At 39.5% G+C, this 27,722-nt stretch overlaps 1 protein-coding gene across 1 annotated transcript; it reads left to right on the top strand.

The window, feature by feature from the left end:
* Window positions 1-7,169: 7,169 nt before the first annotated feature.
* On the top strand, window positions 7,170-20,005 carry IDO1 (indoleamine 2,3-dioxygenase 1). The gene is made up of 10 exons (XM_005897527.3): window positions 7,170-7,328; window positions 11,656-11,751; window positions 11,866-11,985; window positions 12,452-12,570; window positions 13,279-13,293; window positions 15,675-15,774; window positions 16,316-16,433; window positions 17,653-17,704; window positions 18,157-18,305; window positions 19,314-20,005. Exons 1-10 carry the CDS (start codon window positions 7,230-7,232, stop codon window positions 19,664-19,666), a joined length of 1,221 nt encoding a protein of 406 aa, XP_005897589.1. The 5' UTR covers window positions 7,170-7,229; the 3' UTR covers window positions 19,667-20,005.
* The last annotated feature ends 7,717 nt before the right edge of the window (window positions 20,006-27,722 follow it).

Here is a 27,722-nt window from a genome sequence, read left to right as displayed (position 1 = left end):
TCTGTGGTTACCTTGAGGCTTACATAAAATACCTCATAGACAAGGCAGTCCATTTTATGCTGAGAGCAACATATCTTTGTTCACTCATAAAGACTCCACCATTGTACTCCTTTCCTTTTATATTTTCAGTGTCACTATTTACTTCTTTTTATGCTGTGAGTGTATAAACTATAGTAGCTATAGCTATTTTAAATACTTTTTTCTTTCACCCTATACTACAGTTAAGTGGCTGACACATCATTTTAATAAAGAATAACAATTTCTAATTCTTTTTACCTTTACCAGAGTGTTGTCTATTTGGCATATTGTTGTTGTTGTTGTTTTTCCTGAGTAGCATCTTTTTGTTTAAGCTTGAAGAACTTCTTTTAGCATTTCTTACAAGATTAGCCTAATGGTGATGAACTTTGTCAGGTTTTATTTGTCTGGAAAAACGTTTATTTATTCATATCTGAGGGATAAATCTGCTGAATACATTGGCTGGCAAATTTCATATTTCAACCCTTTGACTAAGTCATTCCACTCTCTCCTGGTCTATAGTTTCTACTGAGACATCTGCTTATAGCCTGGTTGGGGTTTCATTGTAAGTTACTTCATTTTTTTCTGCATTTCAGATTATTTATTTTTGACGATTTCATACAATGAGTCTTACAGAAGGTCTTTTTGCGTTGATCTGCCCTGTTGTCTGTACTTTCTATTGCATTCTTCATCTTATTTCTTGAATTCTTCAGCTTGATTGTTTCTGTTTTTTCCTTTTTAATAATTTTAATTTTTGGTAAATAACTCTTTCTGTTAAATAATTTTATTCCTAAATTCAATAAACTGTCTTTCTGGATTTTCTTGCAACTCATTGAATTTCTTCATGACAGCTATTTTTGATTCTTTAGCAGTTAGCTCAGCAATCCCCAATCTTTTGAGCATCAGGGACCAGTTTTCTGGAAGAAAACCACTCACCTCCTGCTGTGAGGCTGAGTTTCTAACAGGCCAGGGACAGTACTGGTCCATCCATGGCCAGGGATTTGGTCCTCCTGTGTTATATCACAATATTCCATGTATTTGAATTCAGTTTCTGGAGAATTATTATTTTGTTTTAGTGATACCATATTTCTTTGACTTTTCATATTGTTTGATGATTTGAGCTTCTGTTTTCTCACTTGATGTAGCCAGACACCCTCCTTAATTAAAAATTTATGTTCACTTTTGCTATCAGGTGGCTCAGTGGGAAAGAAATGGCAGGAGACACAGGTTCTATCCCTAGATAAGGAAGAACCCCTGGAGAAGAAAATAGCAACCCCATTCCAGTATTCTTTCCAGGATGATCCCATGGACAGAGGAGCCTGGTGGGCTATAGTCCATGGGGTCGCAAAGAGTTGGATACACGTGAGCACATTGTTTCTTACAGTTTAACAGAATGGCATTTAGAACTCTTTTCTTATTCCAGGAGGTGGCACTAAAGCTCAAGTTTGTAACTTCTTCTGCAGGAGCTGGCTTTTAGGATGTGTTGGAGCGTGCATGAGGACCTGGCATCAGAGTGGGAGGTTTGGGTTACAGCCTCAGATTCTGGAGATGCTCATGGCTTAGTGGAAAGAACTTCAGCTGGAGATACTTTGTGGCTGTGCTCTCTGCTGAAATCCCATAGTAGATGGCAGGAAAGCTATTTCTTCAATGCCCATTGATATTCCTGTCTGCTCTCTCCTCTTCTTTCTCTCTCCCACCAGTCACAGAGGTCCCTAATCACAAATCTGGATGCTGCTAGAGAGAAACAGGTCCCTCCAGCTGCAATTCCCATTACTGAGAAGCAGAGTAGTCCCTCATTATTTTCATCTTACACCTCTTCTGCCAAAAGAGGCACCTCTGATGCTCCCCAAAACCCACACTTAGGGCATCAGTCTGGAGCAGAGACACACTAGAAGAGCTCCTCCACTTTATTGGCCTTAATACTCATTTCTATCCCACTCTGATGGTGTTCCATACCCCACTGTCCAGTCAAGGTAGACAAAAAAATAGAAATCCGGATCTCAAAGAGATATTGCACTTCCAGCATTGTTTTTCTTTCTCAAGACCATTTCTGAATATTCCTTTGTGGTTCCATAAAATTGTTAGCATTGTTTTGTTCTCTTAAAACTGCTATTGAAAATCTTATAGTAATTGCTATGGATCTGTAGATTTATTTGTGTATTATAGACATTTTAGCAGCGCTTATGGAGAAGGCAATGGCAAGCCACTCCAGTACTCCTGCCTGGAAAATCCCATGGATGGAGGAGCCTGGTAGGCTGCAGTCCATGGGGTCGCTAGGAGTCGGTCGCGACTGAGCGACTTCACTTTCACTTTTTACTTTCATTCATTGGAGAAGGAAATGGCAACCCACTCCACTGTTCTTGCCTGGAGAATCCCAGGGAGGGGGGAGCCTGGTGGGCTGCCGTCTACGGGGTCGCACAGAGTCGGACACGACTGACGCAACTTAGCAGCAGCAGCAGCAGCACTTAAGTCTTCTAATCCATGAAAACAGGACAGCATTCCATTTGTGTCTTCTAAAAATCTTTTTGCTAATATTTATAGTTTTTAATATATAAGACTTTCACTTCCCTAGTTAAGTTCATTTCTATGTATTTTATTCTTAAATTTCATATTTAGATTGTTCTCTATCAATATATAGAGGTTAAACTGATCTTTGTATATTGATTTTGTACTCTGAAACTTTGGCCAATTCATTTATTGTGACAGATTTTTGTGAAACCTGTAGGGTTTTCTATGCATCAGATCATGTCATCAGTGAACAAAAATAATTTTGCTTTCTTATATTCTATTTGGATGCCTTTAAAAAATTAATTTATTTATTTTAATTGGAGGCTAATTACTTTACAATATTGTAGTGGTTTTTTGCCATACATTGACATGAATCAGCCATGGGTGTACATGTAACCCCCCTCCTGAACCCCCCTCCCACCTCCCTCCCCATCCCATCCCTCAGGGTCATCCCAGTGCACCAGCCCTGAGCACCCTGTCTCATGCATTGAACCTGGACTGGCGATCTATTTCACGTATGGTAATATACATGTTTCAATGCTGTTCTCTCAAATCATCCCACTCTCGCCTTCTCCACAGAGTCCAAAAGTCTGTTCTTTATCTCTGTGTCTCTTTTGCTGTCTCACATATAGGGTCATCATTACCATCTTTCTAAATTCCATTTATATGCATTAATACACTGTATTGGTGTTTTTCTTTCTGACTTACTTCACTCTGTATAATCAGCATCAGTTTCATCCACCTCACTAGAACTGATTCAGATGCATTTTTTTTAATGGCTAAGTAATATTCCACTGTGTATATGTACTACAGCTTTCTTATCCGTTTGTCTTCTGATGGACTTCTAGGTTGCTTCCATGTCCTGGCTATTGTAAACAGTGCTGCGATGACCATTGGGGTACACGTGTATCTTTCAATTCTGGTTTCCTTGGTGTATATGCCTGGCAGTGGGATTGCTGGGCTGTCACCCTGTTTATTTAACTTATATGCAGAGTACATCATGAGAAACACTGGACTGGAAGAAACACAAGCTGGAATCAAGATTTCTGGGAGAAATATCAATAACCTCAGATATGCAGATGACACCACCCTTATGGCAGAAAGTGAAGAGGAACTCAAAAGCCTCTTGATGAAAGTGAAAGTAAAGAGTTAAAAGTTGGCTTAAAGCTCAACATTCAGAAAATGAAGATCATGGCATCCGGTCCCACCACTTCATGGGATATAGATGGGGAAACAGTGGAAACAGTGTCAGACTTTATTTTTCTGGGCTCCAAAATCACTACAGATGGTGACTGCAGCCATGAAATTAAAAGACGCTTACTCCTTGGAAAGAAAGTTACTACTAACCTAGATAGCATATTCAAAAGCAGAGACACTGCTTTGCCAACAAAGGTCTGTCTAGTCAAGGCTATGGTTTTTCCAGTGGTCATGTATGGATGTGAGAGTTGGACTGTGAAGAAGGCTGAGCGCCAAAGAATTGATGCTTTTGCACTGTGGTGTTGGAGAAGACTCTTGAGAGTCCCTTGGACTGCAAGGAGATCCAACCAGTCCATTCTGAAGGAGATCAGCCCTGGGATTTCTTTGGAAGGAATGATGCTAAAGCTGAAACTCCAGTACTTTGGCCACCTCATGCGAAGAGTTGACTCATTGGAAAAGACTCTGATGCTGGGAGGGGTTGGGGGCAAGAGGAGAAGGGGATGACAGAGGATGAGATGGCTGGATGGCATCAACGACTCGATGGACGTGAATCTGAGTGAACTCCGGTAGTTGGTGATAGACAGGGAGGCCTGGCGTGCTGCGATTCACGGGGTTGCAAAGAGTCGGACACGACTGAGTGACTGATCTGATCTTGCATGAAATGTTCTCTTGGTTTCTCTAATTTTCTTGACGACATCTCTAGTCTTTCCCAGTCCTTTGCTTTCCTCTATTTCTTTGCATTGATCACTGAGGAAGGCTTTCTTATCTCTCCTTGCTACATCACTTCACAGCAAATAGATGGGGAAACAGTGGAAACAGTGGCTGACTTTATTTTTGGGGGGCTCCAAAATCACTTCAAATGGTGACTGCAGCCATGAAAGTAAAAGATACATACTCCTTGGAAGGAAAGTTGTGACCAACTTAGACAGCATTTTAAAAAACAGAGACATTACTATGCTAACAAAGGTCTGTCTAGTCAAGGCTATGGTTTTTCCAGTAGTCATGTATCAATATGAGAGTTGGACTGTAAAGAAAGCTAAGTGCCAATGAACTGATACTTTTGAACTGTGGTTTTGGGGAAGAGTCTTGAGAGCTTCCCTGGTGGCTCAGATGGTAAAGTGTCTGCCTGCAATGCAAGAGACCCAGGTTCGAAGAAGGCTGAGAGCCAAAGAATTGAAAAAGAGTCAACTTGTGGTGAAGCCATGAATATGATAGGCTAGCATCATATATTTTTTTTTATAATTGTTTTCCCTTGGATCTGATTTCAGCAGTCTTAGTCTCATGAACCGTTCATTTTTATTTTTATTTTCTATTGAAGTGTAGTTGGCTTACAATGTTGTGTTAATTTCTGTTGTACAGCAGCATTCTTGTTTAAAAAATAGTCTTTTCTGTTGTGGTTTATCAAAGGAAAGTGACTGTAGTTCCCTGTGCTTTACAGTAAAACGCTGTTGCTTAACCGTTATCTCTATTAAAGCTTACATGTGCTAACGCTAATCTCCACTCCATCCCTCCCCCAACCACCTCCCCCGCTACTTTGGCGATCAGAAGTCTGTTCTCTGTCTGTGAGTCTGTTTCTGTTTCATAGGTAGGTTCATTTGCGTCATATTTTAGATTACACGTATAAGCGATATCATATTTGTCATTATCTTTCTGAATTCACTTAGTTTGATCATCTCTAGATGCATGTATGTTGCTGCAAATGGCATTATTTTGCTCTTTATTTTGGCTGAGTGGTATTCCATCGTACCATGTCTTCTTTATCCATTCATCTGTCAATGAACAGTTACGTTGCTCTTTCCATGTCTTGGCTATTGTGAACAGCACTGCCATGAATATAAGGGTACACGTATCTTTTTGAATTAGAGTTTTGTCTGGAAATATGCCCAGAAGTTGGATTGCTGGATTATATGGCAACTCTATTTTTAGTTTTCTGAGGAACCTGCATACTCTTTTGCATATTAACTGTCCCAATTTACATTCCTACCAGCAGTGTAGGAGGACGAATTTTAAAGAAGGATAGCCATTTGTGTTCTCTTGGCTGTTTAATTTTAGTTTCAATTTCCATTACCTTTACAATAAAGGAAACCTATTCTTGCAAAACTACATCTTTATCAAAAGCCATCATGTAATTAGGAAGAATAGTGTTTATCAAAAGCCATCACGTGATTACAAAGAATACTTTGAGAACCATTATAGAATGGAGTCAATCCAATGCAATGTATTGTTAAAATCTGTTGTAAGTACTGAAACCTGGGTGACAACATTGCATTGTCTGTTAATGTACTGAACACTCACTTCTTTTTTCTCCTTTTGACCATCATAATGAACAGGATGGCTTCTTCTCTTGCTTCAGCTTTGTGTATAAGATCAACCGATCTTATACGTAAGTGACCACAGACCTCCAGACACCCTGAAAACCTTTACCAAATGCAACCTTAATTTGCATTTTGAAAGAACTATTTTCAAGATAGATTTTTATAGTTTATTTCAACTTTAAGCATATTCTAGAGTCTCCAAATGTGGACTATTGCCTTACTAGTCCCTTAGAGATCATATACAGTAGAGATGCAAGAAAATCTTCCACAGCTGGGGAGGGAGAGGGTGGAAAAAATTGAGATAGTAGCATTGAAATGTTAACATATCCACTACCAGGGTAAAATAGATAGCTAGTGGGAAGCAGATGTATAGCACAGGGAGCTCAAGCCAGTGTTCTGTGATGATCTAGAGGGATGAGATGGGGGGTGGGTTGGGAAGGAGGCTCAAGAGGGAGGGGATATATGTATACACATAGCTGATTCACATTGTTGTGTGGCAGAAACCAGCACAATATTGTAAAGCAACTACCTTCCAATTAAAAATTTTTTTAAAAGAACAGTAGTGAGAACACTTATGGAATCGGGTAAGAAAAATGGGACTAGAGGGGTGAAGAGATGCTATGCTTCTAAATTCTTCATGTGCTTGCATTTTTCCTTTTTTCTTTTTTTCTATTTCAGAGGCACTAACTCTGGGTACCAAAAATTTTTTTTCCTGGCTGCTGAAACAAGACACTAATATTTTCAAAGAACCGTGGGAGTTTAAAAGAAAGCCAATGACTACAATAACTAAAAGATGGCTTAGGTCATTAGGCTTGGTTAAATTCGTTATTTTAATTCAAAGTTTTTCCCCATAAAATAAAAATGTTCTTTCTGGCCACCTATTTTCATGTTTTTTGTTATTTCACTCAGGCCCTTTCCAATTCCCCTTAGGCAGTAAGCAAATGATGTTCCCAGAAACGTTTGATATGAAATATACACTTTCAGTTTCTTCATGTAATAAACAGTCATGCTTCTGTAGTTTTATTTTTTATCAAACTACAAATAAAGAAAATGGAAAATGAAACTATTCCAAAAGTGGAAGTCATTTCTTACCGCCTGTGTGGTGAGTTGTGGTTGTTGGCTACGGCAACCTCTGTAATAAATAGACGCTCTGAAGCTACTCTAGCCAGAGGAGGGACAGAGTTGACTGCAAGAATGGCAGGTGACATGTCATCTCCTGTGGAAAATTCATGGACCATCTTTAAGGAATACCACATTGATGAAGACGTAGGCTTTGCTCTTCCATATCCACTGGTAAGAGAGGACACTGGAATATGGGCAAAATTATTTTCTTGTCTTGACTTACCTGGACAAGTTAGCTTCTACTGAATAAATGTGGTTCAGTAATTTCTACTGAACAAATAGATATAGAGGTACCAAAATTGGAGGCAGAGTTTGAATAAAGGGATCTCAGTTAACGTTCTTAAAATTTTCTTCCTAGAAACTTAGCCTTAGAGGCACTTCTTACTCATCTTATACAGGTACAGAGTGATGAGATAAGGTAACTACAGAGGTATTTTAGTTTAAGACAATCACATTTCAGGGGGTATTTTGAAAAAAATTTTTAAAAAGTAATAAATGACCCATGAGTCAAAGGAACCCCCTTTCTCAGCTGATAAACCTTAGATAGCACAAAGCATGTGTTCCTGCTTTGATGTTGTTGAGGTGGGGAATCAAGCAACTTTGTGTTGTATTAGTATTGTTGGGTATTTACTAAGCCTAAGTTTCAGGCTTAGAGAGAGTTAGACCTGCTAGATCTGCATGCTTTTTTTCACAGGTTTTGCTACAAAGGGCAAGGCATTAGAATAAAAGTGTGTCTTAAGACTACAGGTTCCTAAGTTATCTTCCCAAGAATGCCATGCAAAGCATCTTATCTTTAATATCTTAATCATCACACACTTTTATCTCATTTTTAGCAATTTACAAATATTAACTTACTCCATCTTTACAACCATCCTGAAAGGTATGTATGTTATTAATCTTATTTTCCTGATGAGAAAGTAAGCCATGCAGAATTTAAGTAATTAGCCAAACTCACACAGCTAGTAATAACAGGGATAGGAAGTGAGTCTAATCAGTCTGGTTCCAGAATCCATGGTCTGAAAACCATTATCTATTATGCTACACTGCCTAACTCAAGAGAAGGAGAGAACACAAGACATTATTTTGGTTTTTGGTTATTGTTTGTTTTCCTACTCTTGCTTTTAATGAAATTCATGAGATTCCAGGAGAGGATTTCTAGGAGCCAGTAACATGTTGTGACAATGCTGTATACCAGGATGTATCTGTACTTGTGACTGGAACAAATAGATATAGAGGTACCAAAATTGGAGGCAGAGTTTGAATAAAGGGATCTCAGTTAACTTTCTTAAAATTTTCTTCCTAGAAACTTAGCCTTAGAGGCACTTCTTACTCATCTTACACAGGTACAGAGAGTGATGAGATAAGGTAACTATAGAGGTATTTTAGTTTAAGACAATCACATTTCAGGGGGTATTTTGAAAAAAAATTTTTAAAAAGTAATAAATGACCCATGAGTCAAAGGAACCCCCTTTCTCAGCTGATAAACCTTAGATTGCACAAAGCGTGTGTTCCTGCTTTGATGTTGTTGAGGTGGGGAATCAAGCAACTCTAGAGACAACCTTTAAGTGTGACAAATACATATTTTAGTCAGAATCTAACTATACTTAGAAATCACATCTAGTAAATACCTTGGTTAATATAGGGAAATCTAAAGCAAATTCTTTGTCCCAATCTAATTTTCCTCTTCACATGATTAAGTTAATTGAAGAAAATGAAGCGGATGTTTTAATTGTATTGCTAAAAGCAACTGGCTTACTTTATATTTTCAAATCAATAATATTCAGACTTACTCTCTCTTCACAAAAGTGCACAACTGCCAAGACTGGATGTTTTGAGGAAATATGTATCAATGGTACAAAAAAAAAAAACTTTTTCAGAAACTACAAAGTGTCATGTCAAATTTATTCTTTATTTCCCTATAAAGTTGGTTCTCTTATAAAAGAAAATAATCGCAATAATTATGTGAATGAGTAAGTGAAAATTGTTCAGTTGTGTCTGACTCTTTTCTACCCCATGGACTGTAGCCCGCCAGGCTCCTCTGTCCATGGAATTCTACAAGCAAGAATACTGGAGTGGGTTGCCATTCCCTTCTCCAGGCAATCTTCCCTACCCAGGCGTTGAACCTGGGTCTCCTACATTGCAGGCAGATTCTTTATCATCTGAGCCACCAAGGAAGCCACAAATAATTATGTATACCTCTAAAACAGTAGTTTTGTGGTTAGGGAGAAAAAATTCAGAGCAAATACAGGAAAAGTGATTATCTAGTGAATATACTGCCTGGATCTTTCATTCCTAAAAATTTTCCCTGACTAAGTAAGTCTAGCCAATTCTCTGCAGCCCCTGAACAGGTTTGAAGTTTTTATTACATTTGTCTTCATATTTTATAGCTTCCTTATAATATTAACTTGGTTTTGAAGCTTAAAGCCTCACTAACCTTGGTTTCAGGTAAACTCAATTTATGCTCTCTCCCCTTAATTCAGTTTCGATGCCCCCAAAGGCACATCTGGAAGGAGCTTAATGAAGAAGGCCTGGGGAGTTTTCAGGACTCTGAATCTCATTTCAGGCTGTGACCTAGTATTTTTGTTTCTATATTTTCCCTTGAGACAGAATTAGAAACAACACCCAGGGAGGCACTTATTAAAAACAAAACCCAGTTGAGTAAAATTTAAAACGTCATCGGCTTCCTTCGGTGATTCATGAAATGGGCATCATCCCAACTAGCAGGAAGAAAAGTACTCCGAGGAGCTGTACAAACATGAAAGACTTTTATAGGCAGAAGAGAACGGAAACAAGGACGCATCATCCCCGCAGAGTGAATTGGTTGTATCGAGGTCACATTTCTTTAGAGAAAAGCAGGGTTCTATGAGCAAATCAGTTCATTACTGCTGGCCAGGGGATTCCAGATTGACTGGTTTAGGATTCCACTCTGGGAGAGGCAGAAATTGTAATTAAGTATTGTCTCCATTTAGTGACATGGGACTTAAGGTACTCCATTCTGGGTTATTGGGTCTTTTCTTTTTAAACATTTTATTTTGTACTGGAGTATAGCCAATTAACATTGTTATAATAGATTCAGTCAGTCAGCTCCGTTGCTCAGTCTTTGTGATCCCATGGATGGCAGCACGCCAGGCTTCCCTGTCCATCACCAACTCCCGGAGCTTGCTCAAACTCATGTCCATCATGTCCATAATACCATCTAACCATCTCATCCTCTGTCATCCGCTTCTCCTGCATTCAATTTTTCTCAGCATCGGGGTCATTCTTCAGCATCAGATGGCCAAATTATTGGAGTTTCAGCTTCAGCATCAGTCCTTCCAATGAATATTCAAGACTGATTTCCTTTAGTTTCAGGCAGACAGCAAAGGGATTTAGCCATACATACATATTTATCCATTCTCCCGCAAACTCCTCTCCCATCCAGGCTGCCACATAACACTGAGCAGTCTTATTTATAACACTCTTTTATTTGGATTTCATTTTTATGTACTTGACCAAAAATTTGCCTGTTGTACCAAAGGAAACAATCAACATGTATACATATATATATACATATATGCATGCACATATATACAACATATATACAGCATCTCTTGCATATCTAGTACTGTGGTAAGAAATACAGAATTAAAAATATGATAAAACCCTTGCCTTCAGATAGTGAGATGTAAAAAGATAAAACATCTTTTACAAGTTAGAAATCCTTATGTTTGAATTACAATGAACTATGTGCACAAAACAAGCCATAAATCTGCCTGAGCCTTGCTTGTCTTATTTATGACATGGAGATAACTCTGGGGGCCATTATAATAATTAAACAAGAAATAATTAAATGAAAAATTGAAGCAAAACTGCCTCATTACTGACATTTAATAAATCTCATTTTCCTTCTATTCAAAAAAAAAAAAAACAACTTAACATCTAGCTGAGAAGGTAAAAATATAGCAGACAGCAATAAATTACTTAGGGCTTCCCTGGTGGCTCAGCAATAAAGAATCTGTCTGCCAATGCAGAAGACTTAGGTTTGATCCCTGGGTTGGGACGATCCCCTGGAGAAGGAAATGGCAACCCACTCCAGTATTCCTGCCGGGGAAATCCCATGGACAGGGAAACCTGGCAGACTAAGTCCATGGGGTCTTAAAGAGTTGGACACATCTAAGTGACTACACACAATAATAAATCAGTTAATGTGAAAGGGTGTAACTCATAAGATTCCTCATTGGAGGCATACCTATAGAATGGAATAGTCAGGAAGATTTCAATGAAATGTTTCAAGGGATCTTTGCAAAGGAGGCAGGTGAGAGGAAGAAGAGGAGCACAGAGAAGGTCCTGAGCTCTTCGTGTGCAGGTGACAATGCATGGCCTGGTGGCCCTAGACAGGCTAAGTGTGTGTTGGCATTGCTTGGCATCGATACAGAGGCAACATGGATCATTAGTGGAGACACCACTATTGGATAAGACCTTCCACTGGTGAATCAAAGCCCTGTTTCTTCTTTTTAAGGAGGACCTACCTCATCCTTATGATGCCTGGATCTCTATTGCTAGAAATCTGCCTGAACTGATCAAGAACAACCAACTACGTGTGGAAGTTGAGAAGGTTTGGAAAAAATATTACACGTTTTCTATTTCAGCTTCGTAAAAGCATTAACTTGGTTTTGTGGCACTCACATCACACATTTTGAGTTGAGTCCATCTCTCCATTTATTCTCAGTTAGCAACGCTCAACATTGATGGCCTCCGAGGCCACAGGGCACAGCGCCTGGCACACTTGGTTCTGGGATACATCACGATGGCGTATGTGTGGGGTCAAGGCGATGGAGACATCCGAAAGGTCTGGAGATTTTCATGTATTCTTTTATGTTAACACAACAGACTGACATCCAGTTAACATTTAATGTAAACGAACTCTAAGAGTATTGTCAAGGCATTTGTGAAGCTTGAGGATCTTGTGCAGAGGAGTTGCCTAACAAATATTTGGGGGAATGGATGGATGCTTGAGCGAATGGTTGCAAATGATTCACAGGCCATTAGAAAGTCAGTAATACAGCCCTGATTTCCTCTGGCCCTTTAGGTGGGCTTTGTTCTCTCTATGCCCAGATTATGTCCACATCATCACAAATCTCAAATGTAAGGGTTTAATAAGTACTGGGCTTAAGTTATGAAATGAGGAAGAGGCAATGACATTGGTTTGGTTTCACAGGGCCCTTATGTAGAACAGTTAATCTTTTGACACCCAGAAAGCAGAAGCGAAGGCGAGACATTTCAAAGGTTAATACTAAAAGTCGTGTTTTCATTAGATCTTGCCAAGCAATATCGCTGTTCCTTACTGCAAACTGTCTGAGAAGCTGGGACTGCCTCCTATTCTACTTTATGCAGATTGTGTCTTGGCAAACTGGAAGAAAAAGGATCCCAATGGGTATGTAAACAGTGATTATAACAGGAATTAAAGGTGTTCACAGTATTTTAATCAAAAGGGAAATGGTCATTTGTTTAATCTTTGGCAGCATGGCTTTCTTCTCTGTTGTTAAGATGTAAAAGATACGTGCATGTGAGAGAGAGAGGTGTGTTGTCAACATACAATGAAATGTACATATCTTAAGTGTTCAGTTTGATCAGTTTGACTGGCTTCTTTCGAGATTCAACATTTCAATTTTAACTATTGAGTGGAATCAAAACATCTTTGGCGGTAGAGGTGGCAACATCTGGGCTTTCAAGAGTCTGCTTAGAATCCCGGCCCTTCCTAAGCACTGAGTAACGGATCTGCTACAATGAAGGGTCAGAGGCTCTAGGTGTGTATCCGAAGAGGCGTGTTCTAGATGTGGGAGTACCTCCAAATGAAATGATTTGATCTTGAAAATTTCTTATTAGTAACAAGGTTTCCAATTGGTTTTGACAATTCACGTGTGTTCCTTGCATATTTAATTGTTTCGTTCACTTATTAAGTCCTAAATTAAATGTTTGTGACACCTACTTGACAAATATTGAAAAAACACACCTTTACATTTTTATGTATTTTTTTTACCTTTGCTAGATCAGTAGTATTAGAGGAAATAACTCAAAACCATTTAATTTTTACATTGGTTTCCTTTCCATCTTCCAATTGATCCACGGCTGCTCTCCTAAGGCCCATGACTTATGAGTAAGTACTCCATCTTTTTCATTCGAAGAATTACTGTTACTCAAAGTAAATAAGGATGTATCACTAGCCTCCAAGTGCATTCTTTTAAAAGACCAATTGATTTTAGGCAAAAAATACAAAAATCTTACTTGTATATGCAGATGATACCTGACTTAAGGATGGTTTCAACTTAGGATTTTTTGACCTTAGGATGGTGCAAAAGTGATATACGTTCACTAGAAACTCAGTTTGAATTTTGAATTTTGGTCTTTCCCTAAGTAGATGTGCAGTACATACTCTCCTGTGATCCTGGGCAGGGCAGTGCAGCTCCCAGGCAGCCCCACTGTCAAGAGGGTGAACAACTGATACACTTACAACCATCATGCACCCAGACAACCATTCTGGTTTTCACTTTCAGTATTCAATAAATCACAAGAGATATTCCACACTTTACTATAAACTAGACTTTGTGTTAGATGATTTTGCCCAAATCTAGGCTAATGCAAATGTTCTAAGCACATTTACGGTAGACTAGGCTAAACTCTGGGGCACCCAGGCTGGCAAGTGGTAAAGAATCCAATCTGCCTGCCAATGCAGGGGACACAGGAGAAGTGGGTTCGAGTCGTGGGTCGGGAAGATCCTCTGGAGGAGGAAATGGCAATCCACTCCAGTATTCTTGTCTGGAAAGCCCCATGGACAGAGGAGCCTGGTGGGCTACAGTCCTTGGGATCACAATGACTGTGACCCCAAGGTCACAGTGAGTGAGACAGACACAACTTAGCAGGACCACAAGGCTAATATTTGATAGGCTAATATCTGATATTTGGTAGGTTAGGTATATTGAGTGAATTTTCAACTTACCTTCAACTGAAGATGGATTTATTGAGATATAACACCATTGTAAGTTTAAGAAGATCTGTAGATAAATATAATTAACATACATACATATATACAAAACGCACATACATCTGTGTATCCATGACCCTATGGCCTCAGTGGCCAGAAGTAATAAAACTATTCTTTTTGACCCAATTCTTACTATTTTTGGCCCAGGTACTTAACAGAGGCTAAGAGCTAGGGAAGCTAAAGTAAATACAGGAATAAGCTTACCCTCATGAACCTGGGTTAATTTGGAGGAAAGAAGATACATGAAAATTATGTAAATTGCTATATGATCACGAGAAGAATTAAGGAATTCAAGGACTATGAGTTCAAGTGAAACAAAAGGCACAGGAAAGAATCCTACAGCAAGGAATTTAAGCTGGACTTGGAAGAGTGACTAGGCATAGGTTAGAAGAAGGAAAACCTGGGGCTTCCCTGGTGGTCCAGTGGTTAAGCTTCTGTACTTCCAGTGCGTGGCATGTTCCCTGTCCCTGGTTGGGGAACTAAGATCCCATGTGTCATCTGGCCAGAAAAAGTAAAGGGAGAAGAAGGAAAAGCTGAGCATGTTCACAGTGGAGGAAACAGCAAGAATGAGGGCTTTGAAATGACAAAAATCTCGGTGCATTTTCAGAATTGAAGGAAGGCTAGTGTCACTGATACATCATAAATAAGGAAGGTAACAGTAGAGGAAGGGGATGAAGAAATAAACTATAGAAATATTACATAGGACTTTGGGCTCTGATAAGGGGTTAAAACAGTATCTTTAAAAGGGAAGCTATGGAAGGTTTTTAAATGGGAGAATGATATCGCCAGCCCCATTTGAGGCTGAAACTGATGAAATATCTTATTCAATGAGCCCCAGGAAGTTAGGTGCAAAAATGGTTTGAGACCATACATTTAACTGCCATGACACTCAGAGGTGTACTGATGCTGAGACCATATTTGCATCAACACAAAACTTCAGTGCAAAAGAAAATAAGGTGTAATAAATTATTTGAATTTCCCAATCAATTCCTTTGTAAGGCAGGATATATCACTGAGAAACTGAGTCAGGCTCACAGATAAAGTTATGGATATTATGTTTCTTTTATTTGAAAATCTACTTTTGAAAAAAAAAAAAGAAAATCTACTTTTGTAAATCATATCTCACAGATATCTCTATAAACCTTGAGCTTATAAATTTGTGAAAAATTGATGGGATAATAGAAAAAGAAATGCTCTTGAAGTTTCTAGTTTCAAGTTCTAGAATGGAATTTCAAGTTCCAGCTTAAAGTACTGTTAATTTTATGACCTTAAACAACAGACCTAACATTAATATTCCTAACTACATAATGGATATAGTAAACCTGCCATACTTATCTCACAAGATTATTTTGAAAATGGAGGGTAAATAAAAGTCTTGAAAATGAATAAGAATCCAACAAATAGATCAATATTGTTACTAAATTTTTTTTCTTCTTTTTAGCTTTTCTTTCTTTTATTTTTACTAAATTCTTGACTTCCTGGATTAATTTTCTTAGGAACATGGACATTCTGTTCTCATTTCCTGGTGGGGACTGCGGCAAAGGCTTCTTTCTGGTTTCTCTGTTGGTGGAAATAGCAGCTGCCTCTGCAATCAAAGTATGTCAGACCAGAAAAATGCGCATTTTGATTCACTTAAGCAGAACAAGTACTTAACAGCAGAACTCTATTATGCATAAACTAACTTGATCCTGACTGAATAGAGGATTTTAATGATTGAATTGGAGATAAGGGATAGCCTGGTACAAATAAATACTTTATTTTTTTTGTCTCTTCTAAAATATAAAATGTAAGAGCCATATAATTAGAATCAAATTTGAAGCCCTAATAAGAGAGAAATATTTTTAACACAACTTGCCATTGGAAATTTGTCTCACAGTGACAAAAAGCTAATGATTTTTTGCCTTAGAGATAGAAATACATAAAACTATATAAACTTATCTCTAAGTGATAAAATAATAAAGACAAACCCAAGTTTAATTAAACATATGGAAATTAGTCAAACAATCCAAGGGTATCCAATCCAAGAAAGAAACGGAAATACCAAATTTAATTTCGGCATTAAGATTTAGAAGAACTTGATTCTATGCCAATATTTATTTATGAAATCTGAAGTGTTTGTCTTCTTTTTTTTTAAAAGGTGATCCCCAGTATATTTGATGCAGTACAACGTAAAGACTCAGATACTTTGCAGAAAGCGCTGCTTGAAATATCTTCCAGCCTGCACAAAGCCCTGGAAGCGTTTTCCCAAATTCATGGCAAGTATCGTGTGCCTTGCAAATGCTAGACCATGCTCAGATGTTTCTGGTTATCTAGATGTAGACTTGCAGAGAAATGGAAGCAGAACCAACTCTCATATAGTGGATGTGTTTGTGCTTTCTTTTATCTCAAGGAATTATTATATGTACTTTCCATATAATGGTGGGTTTTATTATGTTCAGAGAATCTAAATTTTGAGAGAGAAGATAAATGACCCAAGATGATATAAGTAGTGAATAGGGAAGACAGAATTCCATTAAAATTAATGGAAAAACTTGCCAAAGGTGCAGGATATGTTAAGTTCTGAAAAACTTAGTCTGCTTGATAAGAACTCTCTGTGAATTTTGCTTTTATGGAAATTAACTAGAAAGCCATCTAAAACAGCCATGGGGCTCGAAAGTTATCATAAAATTAATAGCTAAAAACAATAACAAAAAGAGTACATAAACAAGGATTTGCAAAAGGAAATGTCCCCTACTGGATGTGCCTAAAAAATATGTGACTGTGTATCACTGGGCTTTGGCAAGAAGATTGGCCTTCAAACCAAAGACATTAGCAGGCTTTGGGGAGGGACACCCAGAGATGTGGTCCCTAGGGCTCCTGGAAGTTTTATTTTTATTTTCTGTGTTTAGGTTTGGGGTTTCTTTATGTAAGTAATTTATCAGTTATACCCCAGGAGAAACATGTTGCTGTTGTTTAGTCTCTAAATCGTGTCCGACTCTTTTACGATCCCTTGGACTATAGCCCACCAGGCTTCTCTGTCCATGGGATTCTCCAGGCAAGAACACCAGGGTGAGTTGCCATTCCCTTTTCCAGGGAATCTTCTTGACCCAGGGATCCAACCCGCATCTCCTTCACTGGCAGGCGGATTCTTTGCCGCTGAGCCACAAGGGAAGCCCAGTAAACATATGAAGCATCCTTAAGTAAATGTTGGCAGTTTAATTGGTCTCCTGAGGATGAGCGGTCAATGGGCCCGGGCTCTTTGTCACAAGATGTGTGTTGCTCCCCTAGTAGACCCCATTCAGTGTACAGGTGAGGATAGAGGACAGGTGAGTGAAGCTTGACCTCAGGGAATTTTTCTGCACAGACTGACATAGCACCTTTCTTGTGTCCTATACTGAAATCCAGGATCAGTTGTTTATAACACCTTGATTTTTCCCAATATATCTGATGCTACTTAATTAGCTGTATCTCATCTTTTTTGTTTTGTTTTTTTAGAATATGTGGACCCAAACCTATTTTTCAATGTTCTTCGAATATACTTGTCTGGGTATGTAGCCTTATGCTTGGTTCTGTTTTCACTTAGACAATTAACAAAAAGAAGACAACAAATTTCCACTGATGGTCCCCACTATCAATCCAGTTTAAGAAACAATTTATATCCTAAACTACATGTTGCAAGAAACAGTAAGCTATTCTCTTGGTTACTACTTAGGCAGGCACACACTGGAGTATGGACAAGAAAGCTAGTCGTTTTAAAGAGAGTGAAATAACCTTTGGTAGTGAAAGGTAAGATTTGGCTTATAGAATCCTTATGCTGAATTTGCTCAGAACCATATTAATTATTATTCTCTTGCTTGAACATGAGTAGAAGGGGGAGTATGGGAGAAGTATCATGAAGCCTAGCTCATTTCACCTTCCAGTCATCCTCTGTTGCAAGATTTGACATACAAAAAATTGGCAATTGATAAAATACTGATTATTCTTCCCTTCCTAATTTAGTTGGAAAGGCAACCCCTTGCTGTCAGAGGGTCTGCTGTATGAAGGCGTCTGGGACACCCCAAAGAAGTTTGCCGGAGGCAGCGCAGCCCAAAGCAGCATCTTTCAGTGCTTTGATGTTCTCCTGGGCATTCAGCACAGTATTTGTGGAGGTGAGCGACAAATGGCAAATGACCAGCATCGCTTAGGTTAATAGTATAGTTTCTAAAAAGTACCTTCCCATCAGCATCTTATCTGAGCTTATCAGACACTTTTATAAGAATCAGTAGAGACTTTACTACAATCATCTTATTACACCATGAAGAAGCAGAAACTGAAAGAGGCTCATAAACAGACTCCCTGGTAACCAACTAAAAAGCAGGGAAGCCAGAACTCAGACCAAGTTCAACACCATCTTGATTTTGATATTTGAACATGTTTATGAGGTCTGATTGAGTGGTGAAGCCAATATCGCATGTCCTGAACATGCAAGGTCAGATTTAGGAGAATCTGCGAATTCTGAGAATCGGAGAATCTGCGAAAGAGAAAGTCTGCGAATGAGATAAGACCACAAGCGGAAGCTGGAGAGTGGAGAGGCTTGGCATTTTTCTAGTTCCCCAACCTACCGCCCAGGGAGCCCAGGGCCAACACGTGCACCAAAGTTTAAAGATGAGCCACGTTCATTATATTCCTTCTAGGGGATTAAGGGAGCAGAGGAAGAGGCTCCAGGTAGAACTTCTTTCTGCTTTTCTTTCTTTCCTAAACTTCTATTTTCCTAAATTTCTAAGGGGAAAGCTTTGGGTTGCATGACAGTAAGTTTTTTTTTTTATTTTATTTTTTTATTTTCTGAGCTCATTCTCTTATTTTAAAATGATCCCTTTAATTCTCTTGGACTCAGCATCACAGTCTATCAAGTATAGTACATCTACCTGTCCTTAGAAGGATCAAATACACTAGGAACATGAGAAAGGAAGCAAAACAAAAATATAATGAATGAGTTTAGCTCATGTGGTTTTTAGAATTAAGTGTATTTTGCAGTAATTATCATTACTAGTAGCAAGATTAGTAGGATGCTGACTTGATGATTATATATTCATGGCCACCCACTCTGGCCCACTTGGCCCTCCCTCCCTGCACAGGAGACTGCCTCAGACTCCTTACTAACTCATCTTTGTCTTCAGTCCCTTCAGACTCTGCTGCTGAATTTCTCCAGGAGATGAGAACATACATGCCACCAGCTCACCAGAGCTTTCTCCTCTCATTAAAGTCAAAGCCCTCGGTCCGTGAGTTTGTTCTTTCAGAAGGCAATGCTACCCTGCAGGAAATTTACAATAAGTGTGTGCAAGCTATGGTCTCCTTGAGAAACTACCATTTGCAAATAGTAGCTAAGTACATCGTGATTCCTGCAAGGCAGCAACCCCAGGTGGAAGGAAACTTGGAAGAAGAAAATAGAGGAACTGGAGGCACCAATGTCATGGACTTTCTGAAGACTGTAAGAAGTAAAACTAAGAATTCCCTGTTGAAGGAAGAATAATTGTAATCCAAGAAAGTAAATCTTTGCCATATTTTGTTTATTTTGACATATGTTAATTATCACTGTCCATTATATCAGAAATAGCATTGACATTCATCAAGAGGAAAATGAAACTTATGTCTATACAAAAGCCTTCACAGGGATGTTTATTGCAGCTTTATCATAATCACCCAAACTTGGAAACATCCAAGATGTCCTTCAATGGCTGAATGGATGAACAAATCGAAGTACATCCTGACAACAGAATATTACTCAGGGCTGAAAAGAAATGAGTGCTGTGTGACAACCTAGAGGGGGGGATGGGGTGGGAGGAAGATTCGAGAGGCTGGGACATATGTATACCTATGGCTGATTCATGATGATTTATTGCAGAAACCTATACAATATTGTAAAGCAATCATCCTCCAATTAAAAATTAAATTTAAACATTTTATAAAAAAGAAATGAGTGTGGTGTATTTCTTCCCAGTTCAGTAACAAATGTTGAAAATGAACTTATTTACAAAATACAAACAGACATAGACTTTGAAAGCAAATTCTGGTTACCAAAGTGGAAAGGTGGTGTGTGGGGGGCGGGGGTGGTGGTGGTTGTGGTGGTAAATTAAGAGTTTGGGATTAACATATACACACTGCTGCTGCTGCCACTGCTGCTAAGTCGCTTCAGTCATGTCCGACTCTGTGCGACCCCATAGACGGCAGCCCACCAGGCTCCCCCGTCCCTGGGATTCTCCAGGCAAGAACACTGGGGTGGGTTGCCATTTCCTTCTCAATGAATGAAAGTGAAAAGTGAAAGTGAAGTCGCTCAGTCGTGTCCGACTCTTCTCGACCCCATGGACTGCAGCCCACCAGGCTCCTCTGTCCATGGGATTTTCTCAGGCAAGAGTACTGAAGTTCGTTGCCATTGCCTTCTCCCATCATATACACACTACTATATATAAAATAGAAAATCAACATCAAACTATTATAGACCACAGGGAAATCTACTCAATATTCTGTAATAACCTATTTGGGAAAAGAATATGAAAAAGAATAGGTATTACGTATAAGTGAATCATTTTGCCATACTCCTGAAACTAACACAACATTGTAAATCAACCATACCCCAATACAAAATTTAAAATATTTTTAAAAAGAAAAAAAAATAAATGAGTGATCAAGCGATGAAAAGACATGGAGAAACATAACATGCATATGACTAAGTAAAAGAGGTCACTCTGAAAAGGCTACAGACTGCGAGATTCCCGCTATAAGACATTCTGGAGAAAGGTAAAACCATGGAGGCAGGAAAAGGATCAGGGATGGCCAGAGGTTAGGACAGAGGGAGTGATGACCAGGAGGAACACAGAGGATGTTCAGTTCAGTGAAACTGCTCTGTACGATAGAATAACAGTAGATACATGCCACGCATTTCCCAAACCCCGTAGGACATAGAACACCAGGAGTGAACCCTAATGTAAGCTGTGGACTTTGGATAATCATAGTCTATCAGTGTAGGCTTATCAGCTGGAACAAGTGCACCATCCTGATGTGCAAAACTAAGCATGTCTGGGGAAGAAGGTATATGGGGACTCTGTACTTTCTGCTTAATTTTGCTTTGGGCCTAAATCAACCCTAAAAAATTAAAGTCTATTAAAAAGAAAACCATTCTGTGGCCTTCAATGATTCGCTTAACCTCTCTGGTCTGTTTTTGCACACCTAAAATAATCAGAGATAAATAGATTAAAGTGCTTTCCAATTCTGATTAAATCCTCTATGTGATCTGAACGTTCATGCAGATGTTATGCTAAGCTATGGAAGCTATGGAAATTTTAAACAACACATGTTCAAAAGTAGAATAACATCTCTATGTCTTCCAGATCATAAAGACAATGATCTTGATGTAAGAATTATTTTATATATTTATAATTTTTAAAAGCTTACAACAGGTTTTCCCTCAGTATCTTTGTTTCCTGACAGTGTCAGTAAGTCAGAATAGGAATTACTTTTCTATTTTGTGGTGGTGGTTTTTTAAAGTGTTGGAGGCAGAATGAATGAGAATGATTGTACTTAAAACAGTCAAGGTGACTCTCATCAGTCAGATCACTGATGACTAATTCAAGATGATCATCAGAGTTAACTGTGCTCTTTCAGCATGTAGCCCTCTCTGTCTGTCTGCTGCTGCTGCTGCTAAGTCGCTTCAATCATGTCTGACTCTGTGCGACCCCATAGACGGCAGCCCACCAGGCTCCCCCGTCCCTGGGATTCTCCAGGCAAGAACACTGGAGTGGGTTGCCATTTCCTTCTCCAGTGCATGAAAGTGAAAAGTGAAAGTGAAGTCGCTCAGTCGTGTCTGACTCTAGCGACCCCATGGACTGCAGCCTAGCAGGCTCCTCTGTCCGTGGGATTTTCTAGGCAAAAGTACTGGAGTGGGGTGCCATTGCCTTCTCCGCTCTATCTGTCTACAAATGCTCTAACCCGCTGATTATTGATGCAGGTGTTGGGGGAGAAGGGTGGAGTCAGTCTTTGGACAAGAGTCTGTCCTCCTTTCCCTACATCCAGTTGCTGGCATCCAAAATAAAGCAAACTTTGCTTTCCACCAAAAAAAAAAGTTTGTGGTAAGAATAGATTTTCCTAGATAAGACAATTCATGAGATGAGTTTTAAAAGATGATTAGTATACTATATTCAAATAAAAGGCTGGAAAAATGCAGGACGAGAAAGAAGAGTGTTTAAGAATAGCAGCATAGCAAGGTCTACTTAGGGAGCCCACACAGCTCAATATGACTGAAGCATAAAAGAAGAAAAATGGCGATGGGTTGATTAAGCTAAATTATGATTGGCTTCCAGGGCCATGCAACAAAAGAATTTCAGTTTATTGTGAAAACAAAATGAATACTTTTAAGCAGAGAAATGACTTTATTATATTTTTATATTTGGATTCTATTTAAGTGAAGCATTGCCCACTATAAAGGAAAGTGAAAGTCACTCAGCCATGTCCGACTTATTGCAACCCCATGGACTATATAGGCCATGGAATTCTCCAGGCCAGAATACTGGAGTGGATAGTCTTTCCCTTCCCCAGGATATCTTCCCAACTCAGGGATCAAATCCAGGTTTCCTAAATTACAGACAGATTCTTTATCAGCTGAGCCACAAGGGAAGCCCATTGAAAAGAAATAAGTATTTAAAAGACTCTGGTAGTAGTTGGGGAAAAAATTGTAGGGGTAGGATAAAATGGGGAGTGATCATAAAGGCATGGTGATGAGTTTGGAGCTTGTAAAAGTCATCCAAGCCTGCAATGATGGTGAAGTATTATGGGCTTAGATTTGGGGCAAAGATCAATTTAAGGATTAGACTATATAATATTTCAGTAGTAAATGGCTATTGAAAATGATGGCAATGGGAATGGAGATAAGGGAAACATAAGAAATATTACAGCAGTAGGAGGAGCAAGACCAGAGTTCTGTTGGATGAGATGGAGAGACAACTTTCAGGTCTCCAACTGGTAAGCTAAAGCCATCTTCATGGACCTTCAGCCCATGTTGTCAGATAGGGTCTTGTCTGCAGAAGGGTCCACTCTTGGCTTCATGCTCAACTGTTTCTCTTTTAAAATTCTGAATAATTTTGAACAAGAGTCCTTATGTTTTTATTCTTCTCTGGGTCCCACAAATTGTACCACCAGTTCTGAAAGATACCATTCACCAAGACATGGAATAGGAGGGAAAGATGAGCCTAGTTCTTATCATCAGAGAATAAGTAATAAGTAAGCCTTGAATTTATCTCTTGGCAGTAGGCTCTCTGCTCAAGACCTTGAACCTTGATGCAGGTTTTCTAAGTGTTTTCCTGGGTCTTCATGAAAAGTATATGGCACATGTTAGATGCGTTAAGGCATTTCTTAGGAAGCTTCTACAGCAGTCCAGTAGAGATGTCTAGCAGGTGACAGGAGAGATCCAACTAGAAATGAAATGTTGGTAGTCCTCAGCTGGAGATGATGGTTGAAGTCTGAAGAGAGATGACTGCCCAAGGAGAGGGAAATCAGGACCTGAGCTAGGGAGATCACCAGTGGTAAACTAACTAGAACAACAAGAGAGAAAAACCCAAAAAGGGAAGCCATGCCTTCATGGTTAAAGGCAATGATTTTGGCTCCAGATGGCTCCAGCCCTGACACAAACACTTACAAAGAAGTATGACCTTAGGCTCTTACTTTACTTTCCCATGCTGCGGTTTCCTCAACTGAATGATGGGAATATTAGTGACTCACTTACAGGGCTGTTTGGGAAGGTTAAATCAGATACTCTATGGAAGATGATTACCTTAGGACTTGGAACAGACAAAAACAATCGGTTAACCGTCAGTTTTTTTCTTTTTAGTTTTAAATACAGTCCAACCAGAAGGGATATTTTTCATTCAGTTCAGTCTCTCAGTCGTGTCCAACTCTTTGCGATCCCATGGACTACAGCATGCAAGTCTACCCTGTCCATCACCAACTTCTGGAGCCTACTCAAACTCATGTCCATTGCATTGGTGATGCCATCCAACCATCTCATTCTCTGTCATCCCCTTCTCCTCCTGCTTTCAATCTTTCCCAGCATCAAGGTCTTTTCCAATGAATCAGTACTTTGCATCAGGTGGCCAAAGTATTGGAGTTTCAGCATCAGTCTTTCCAGTGAATATTCAGGACTGATTTCCTTTAGGATAGACTGGTTTGATCTCCTTGCAGTCCAAGGGACTCTCAAGAGTCTTCTCTAACACCACAGTTCAAAAGCATCAATTCTTCAGTGCTCAGCTTTCTTTATAGTCCAACTCTCACATCCATACATGACTACTGGAAAAACCATAACTTTGACTAGATGGACCTTTGTTGGTAAAGTAATGCTTCTGCTTTTTAATATGCTATCTAGGTTGGTCATAGCTTTTTTCCCAAGGAGCAAGCATTTCATAGGAAAGTTCAAAAGGAGAAGAGAGTTTTAAAAAAATTAGTAAAGCAAAATGTGATACGCTTGAATTGTTAATCAGAAAGGACTAGGAAATTCCATTGAATTTATGAACAAAGAAGTAATTAATGAGCTGTACAGAATAACCTCAGTGTACTGCTGTTTGGGCTGATGGAGTTTGATAACTCAGGTTTTGGACTTAATCAACTTGAAACTAAAACTAAGTATAACTGAAATTGTACCAGAAAACAAGTAAATGATATCCTAAATACTTCCATTGTGAATGCTCTTCTTCTTTTTCTGAATATTTCTTGGTGCATTTCCAAAAGACCCTAACACCCAGTTTAAGAAAAGGGGAAACTTTGTTGTATACTGAAATTATAATAATTCACCCAAAAGCTGATTATAGAACCCAGGACTCTGAAATGGCAAGCCTTACTTTTAGGAAAGGAAGTTCTTGAACACAGTTTCCTCTTGGTAAATAAGAAACATGTCAAACAAATCTTCATGAGGTCACTGTGGTCCCTGCTTCAGAGTACACCTCTGGTCTGGGAGTACAGTGGAGTTACAGAACAGCACAAACTTCTACTTGGCATCAAGACACCAAATCCAAAAATGAAATGCCAGGAGAGAGAATTCATTTCATAAACATTTATTGAACTCTAGACACCGGGCTTGCTGCTAAAGGAAAATACAAAGTTGGGTTAAATATGGCTTGGTCAAGGAACTTACAATCTGATAGAAAAGATTAGATAAATACAGTGTTTGGATGTTAGTAGCTGTCAAACCAGGTTTGCCATGATGCTTGAAACATGATGTAAAAGAGGTTCGAGGTGATAGTAGAATTTTGCACAGCTAGAGGGTATTTAGAGGTCAGGTGAAGGACATCCTTGAACGCCAGGCCAAGGGCATTTGAACTTTGACTTACAGTGAGGAGTTCTTAATGATTTTGCGGCAGAACCTGAGATGTTCAGTGACCTACAGGTTCCATGGGCCTAGACCTTGGAAGTAAGAACGGTCAAGACTGAACATGCAGACTGGAGTACATGCACATAGAACTCATGGTTAAGATCAGGTGGAAATTCATAAGAATACTGAGGTGGGGAAGTGCTGACAGTAATACTGCAAATATCTATACACCTTGGTCTGAAGTGGGAAAAGAAGTCAGCAACTAAAAAAGAAAAGATCCAGTCAGGAAGAGAGGGAAGAAAGCTACAAAAAATATCATATTAAAAATGGATTTCTAGAAAGGGGGGAGAACATGAAGAAAATAGCATTTACTGTTACCCATCTGATAAGTGCTTCAGTTAATGTTCCTCATTTACCCACTGAGATTAACACTACTATTTCCTGCAGATGTAGAAACAGAAGCTTAGAATTTTAAGCCACTTGTTAGAATAGCCACATAAGCTAATAAGAGATGAGATAGAAATTCCCACTCAGGGAGTCCTGGCGATTGGGAAGAGTGGAAAATTCTGGGCTGAGAGGCAGCAAGTCCAAATTCTAGAGCAATTCTGATGGCAGCCCCACCAGAATGACATTTGCTAAGTCATTTCCCTCCCACCAACCTCAGGATTTCTTATGTTTCCTGAGAGTTCGAATTAGATTATGTAGTCTATAATGTTCTTGTCACTTTGGGCATTCTGATGCCAAGCTTTAATAATGTTACAATAAATTCTTATGAGAATACAGAGAGAATGGATGAAAAATAGCTAGACCAGCATAAAAAACAAACAGACAAAAACCTGTTCCTTCTTTTTAATCTGAAATTGAACGAAAGAATAAGAAGATGATTCAACATATACAATTTGATAAATTGCATTTAGGAGGCATAAGAAACTGATCTTCAAAACTGGATGGATATTGGTCTAAGAGGAAGTGAGTGAGTGAGTGAGTGAAGTCGCTCAGTCGTGTCCTTCTCTTTGTGACCCCATAGACTGTAGCCTACCAGGCTCCTCTGTCCATGGGATTTTCCAGGCAACAGTCCTGGAGTGGATTGCTATTTCCTTCTCCAGGGGATCTTCCCAACCCAGGAATCGAACCCAGGTCTCCCTTATTGTAGACAGACACTTTACGGTCTGAGCCACCAGGGAAGTAGATAGTTTTAAAGGAAAGGAAAGTGAAGTCACTCAGCGGTGTCCAACTCTTGGTGACTCCATAGCCTACCAGGCTCCTCCATCCGTGGGATTTTCCAGGCAAGAGTACTGGAGTGGGTTGCCATTCCCTTCTCCAGGGTTTCTTCCTGACCCAGGGGTAGAACCTGGGTCTTCCACATGTGGGCAGATGCTTTTACCGTCTGAGCCACGAGGGAAGTCAAATAGTTTCTAAAAATTACTTAATTTATTTATTCATCTAATTTTTTTTTTTTTTTTTTTTAAGCTGTGCTGGGTCTTCGTTTCTGCTTGCGGGCTTTCTCTAATTGCTGCCAGCAGGACCTACTTTTTGCTGTGGTGCGCAGGCTTCTCATTGCAGGCGCTTCTCTTATTGCCAAGCTGTAAGGTATTCGGCAGAGAAGCAATGGCACCCCACTCCAGTATTCTTGCCTGGAAAATCCCATGGACGGAGGAGCCTGGTGGGCTGCAGTCCATGGGGTTGCTGGGAGTCGGACACGACTGAGCGACTTCACTTTGACTTTTCACTTTCATGCATTGGAGAAGGAAATGGCAACCCACTCCAGTGTTCTTGCCTGGAGAATCCCGGGGACGGGGGAGCCTGGTGGCCTGCGGTCTATGGGGTTGCACAGAGTCGGACACGACTGAAGCGAAGCAGCAACAGCAGCAGCAGCAAGGTATGCGGGCTTCAGTAATTGCAGCACTCAGGCTCAGTAGTTGTGGTTCATGGGCTTAACAGCTCTGAGGCACGTGGGATCTTCCGGAAATTGTTACATGAATTATCAGAGCACTTCCTACTCTCAGCTTTTGGACTTATCATAGAGAAAGGGAGGGAGGAGAAGATGTCTAGGTACAAGTCAGCCTCCAAATAAGTTTGTTGACAACCTGGCGACTTAAGTTCAGGGTCCAACTGGACCAAAACGTAGAATCTTTGGAATTTTCACAGTGCAAATCTATCATCTGGATTATTACTGGGCTCCTTGTTTCAGTGAATTCAAACCATCATGGCACCTTTTACAGACAGCCTTGCAGCC

This window comes from Bos mutus, chromosome 27 (genome assembly GCF_027580195.1).
Source record: "Bos mutus isolate GX-2022 chromosome 27, NWIPB_WYAK_1.1, whole genome shotgun sequence".
In the NCBI taxonomy this organism is placed as follows: domain Eukaryota; kingdom Metazoa; phylum Chordata; class Mammalia; order Artiodactyla; family Bovidae; genus Bos; species Bos mutus.
Note: the sequence above shows the minus strand (reverse complement) of the source record. Positions and strands in the feature narration are given on the sequence as shown.

What these genes read in the sequence shown, in the direction of transcription:
- IDO1 (XM_005897527.3), top strand. Translation starts at nt 7,230, where the DNA reads ATGGCAGGTGACATGTCATCTCCTGTGGAAAATTCATGGACCATCTTT. An exon ending in GCGATGGAGACATCCGAAAG is followed by an intron (nt 11,986 to 12,451) that starts GTCTGGAGATTT and finishes TGTTTTCATTAG; the next exon opens with ATCTTGCCAAGCAATATCGC. An exon ending in TCAGCACAGTATTTGTGGAG is followed by an intron (nt 18,306 to 19,313) that starts GTGAGCGACAAA and finishes CTTTGTCTTCAG; the next exon opens with TCCCTTCAGACTCTGCTGCT.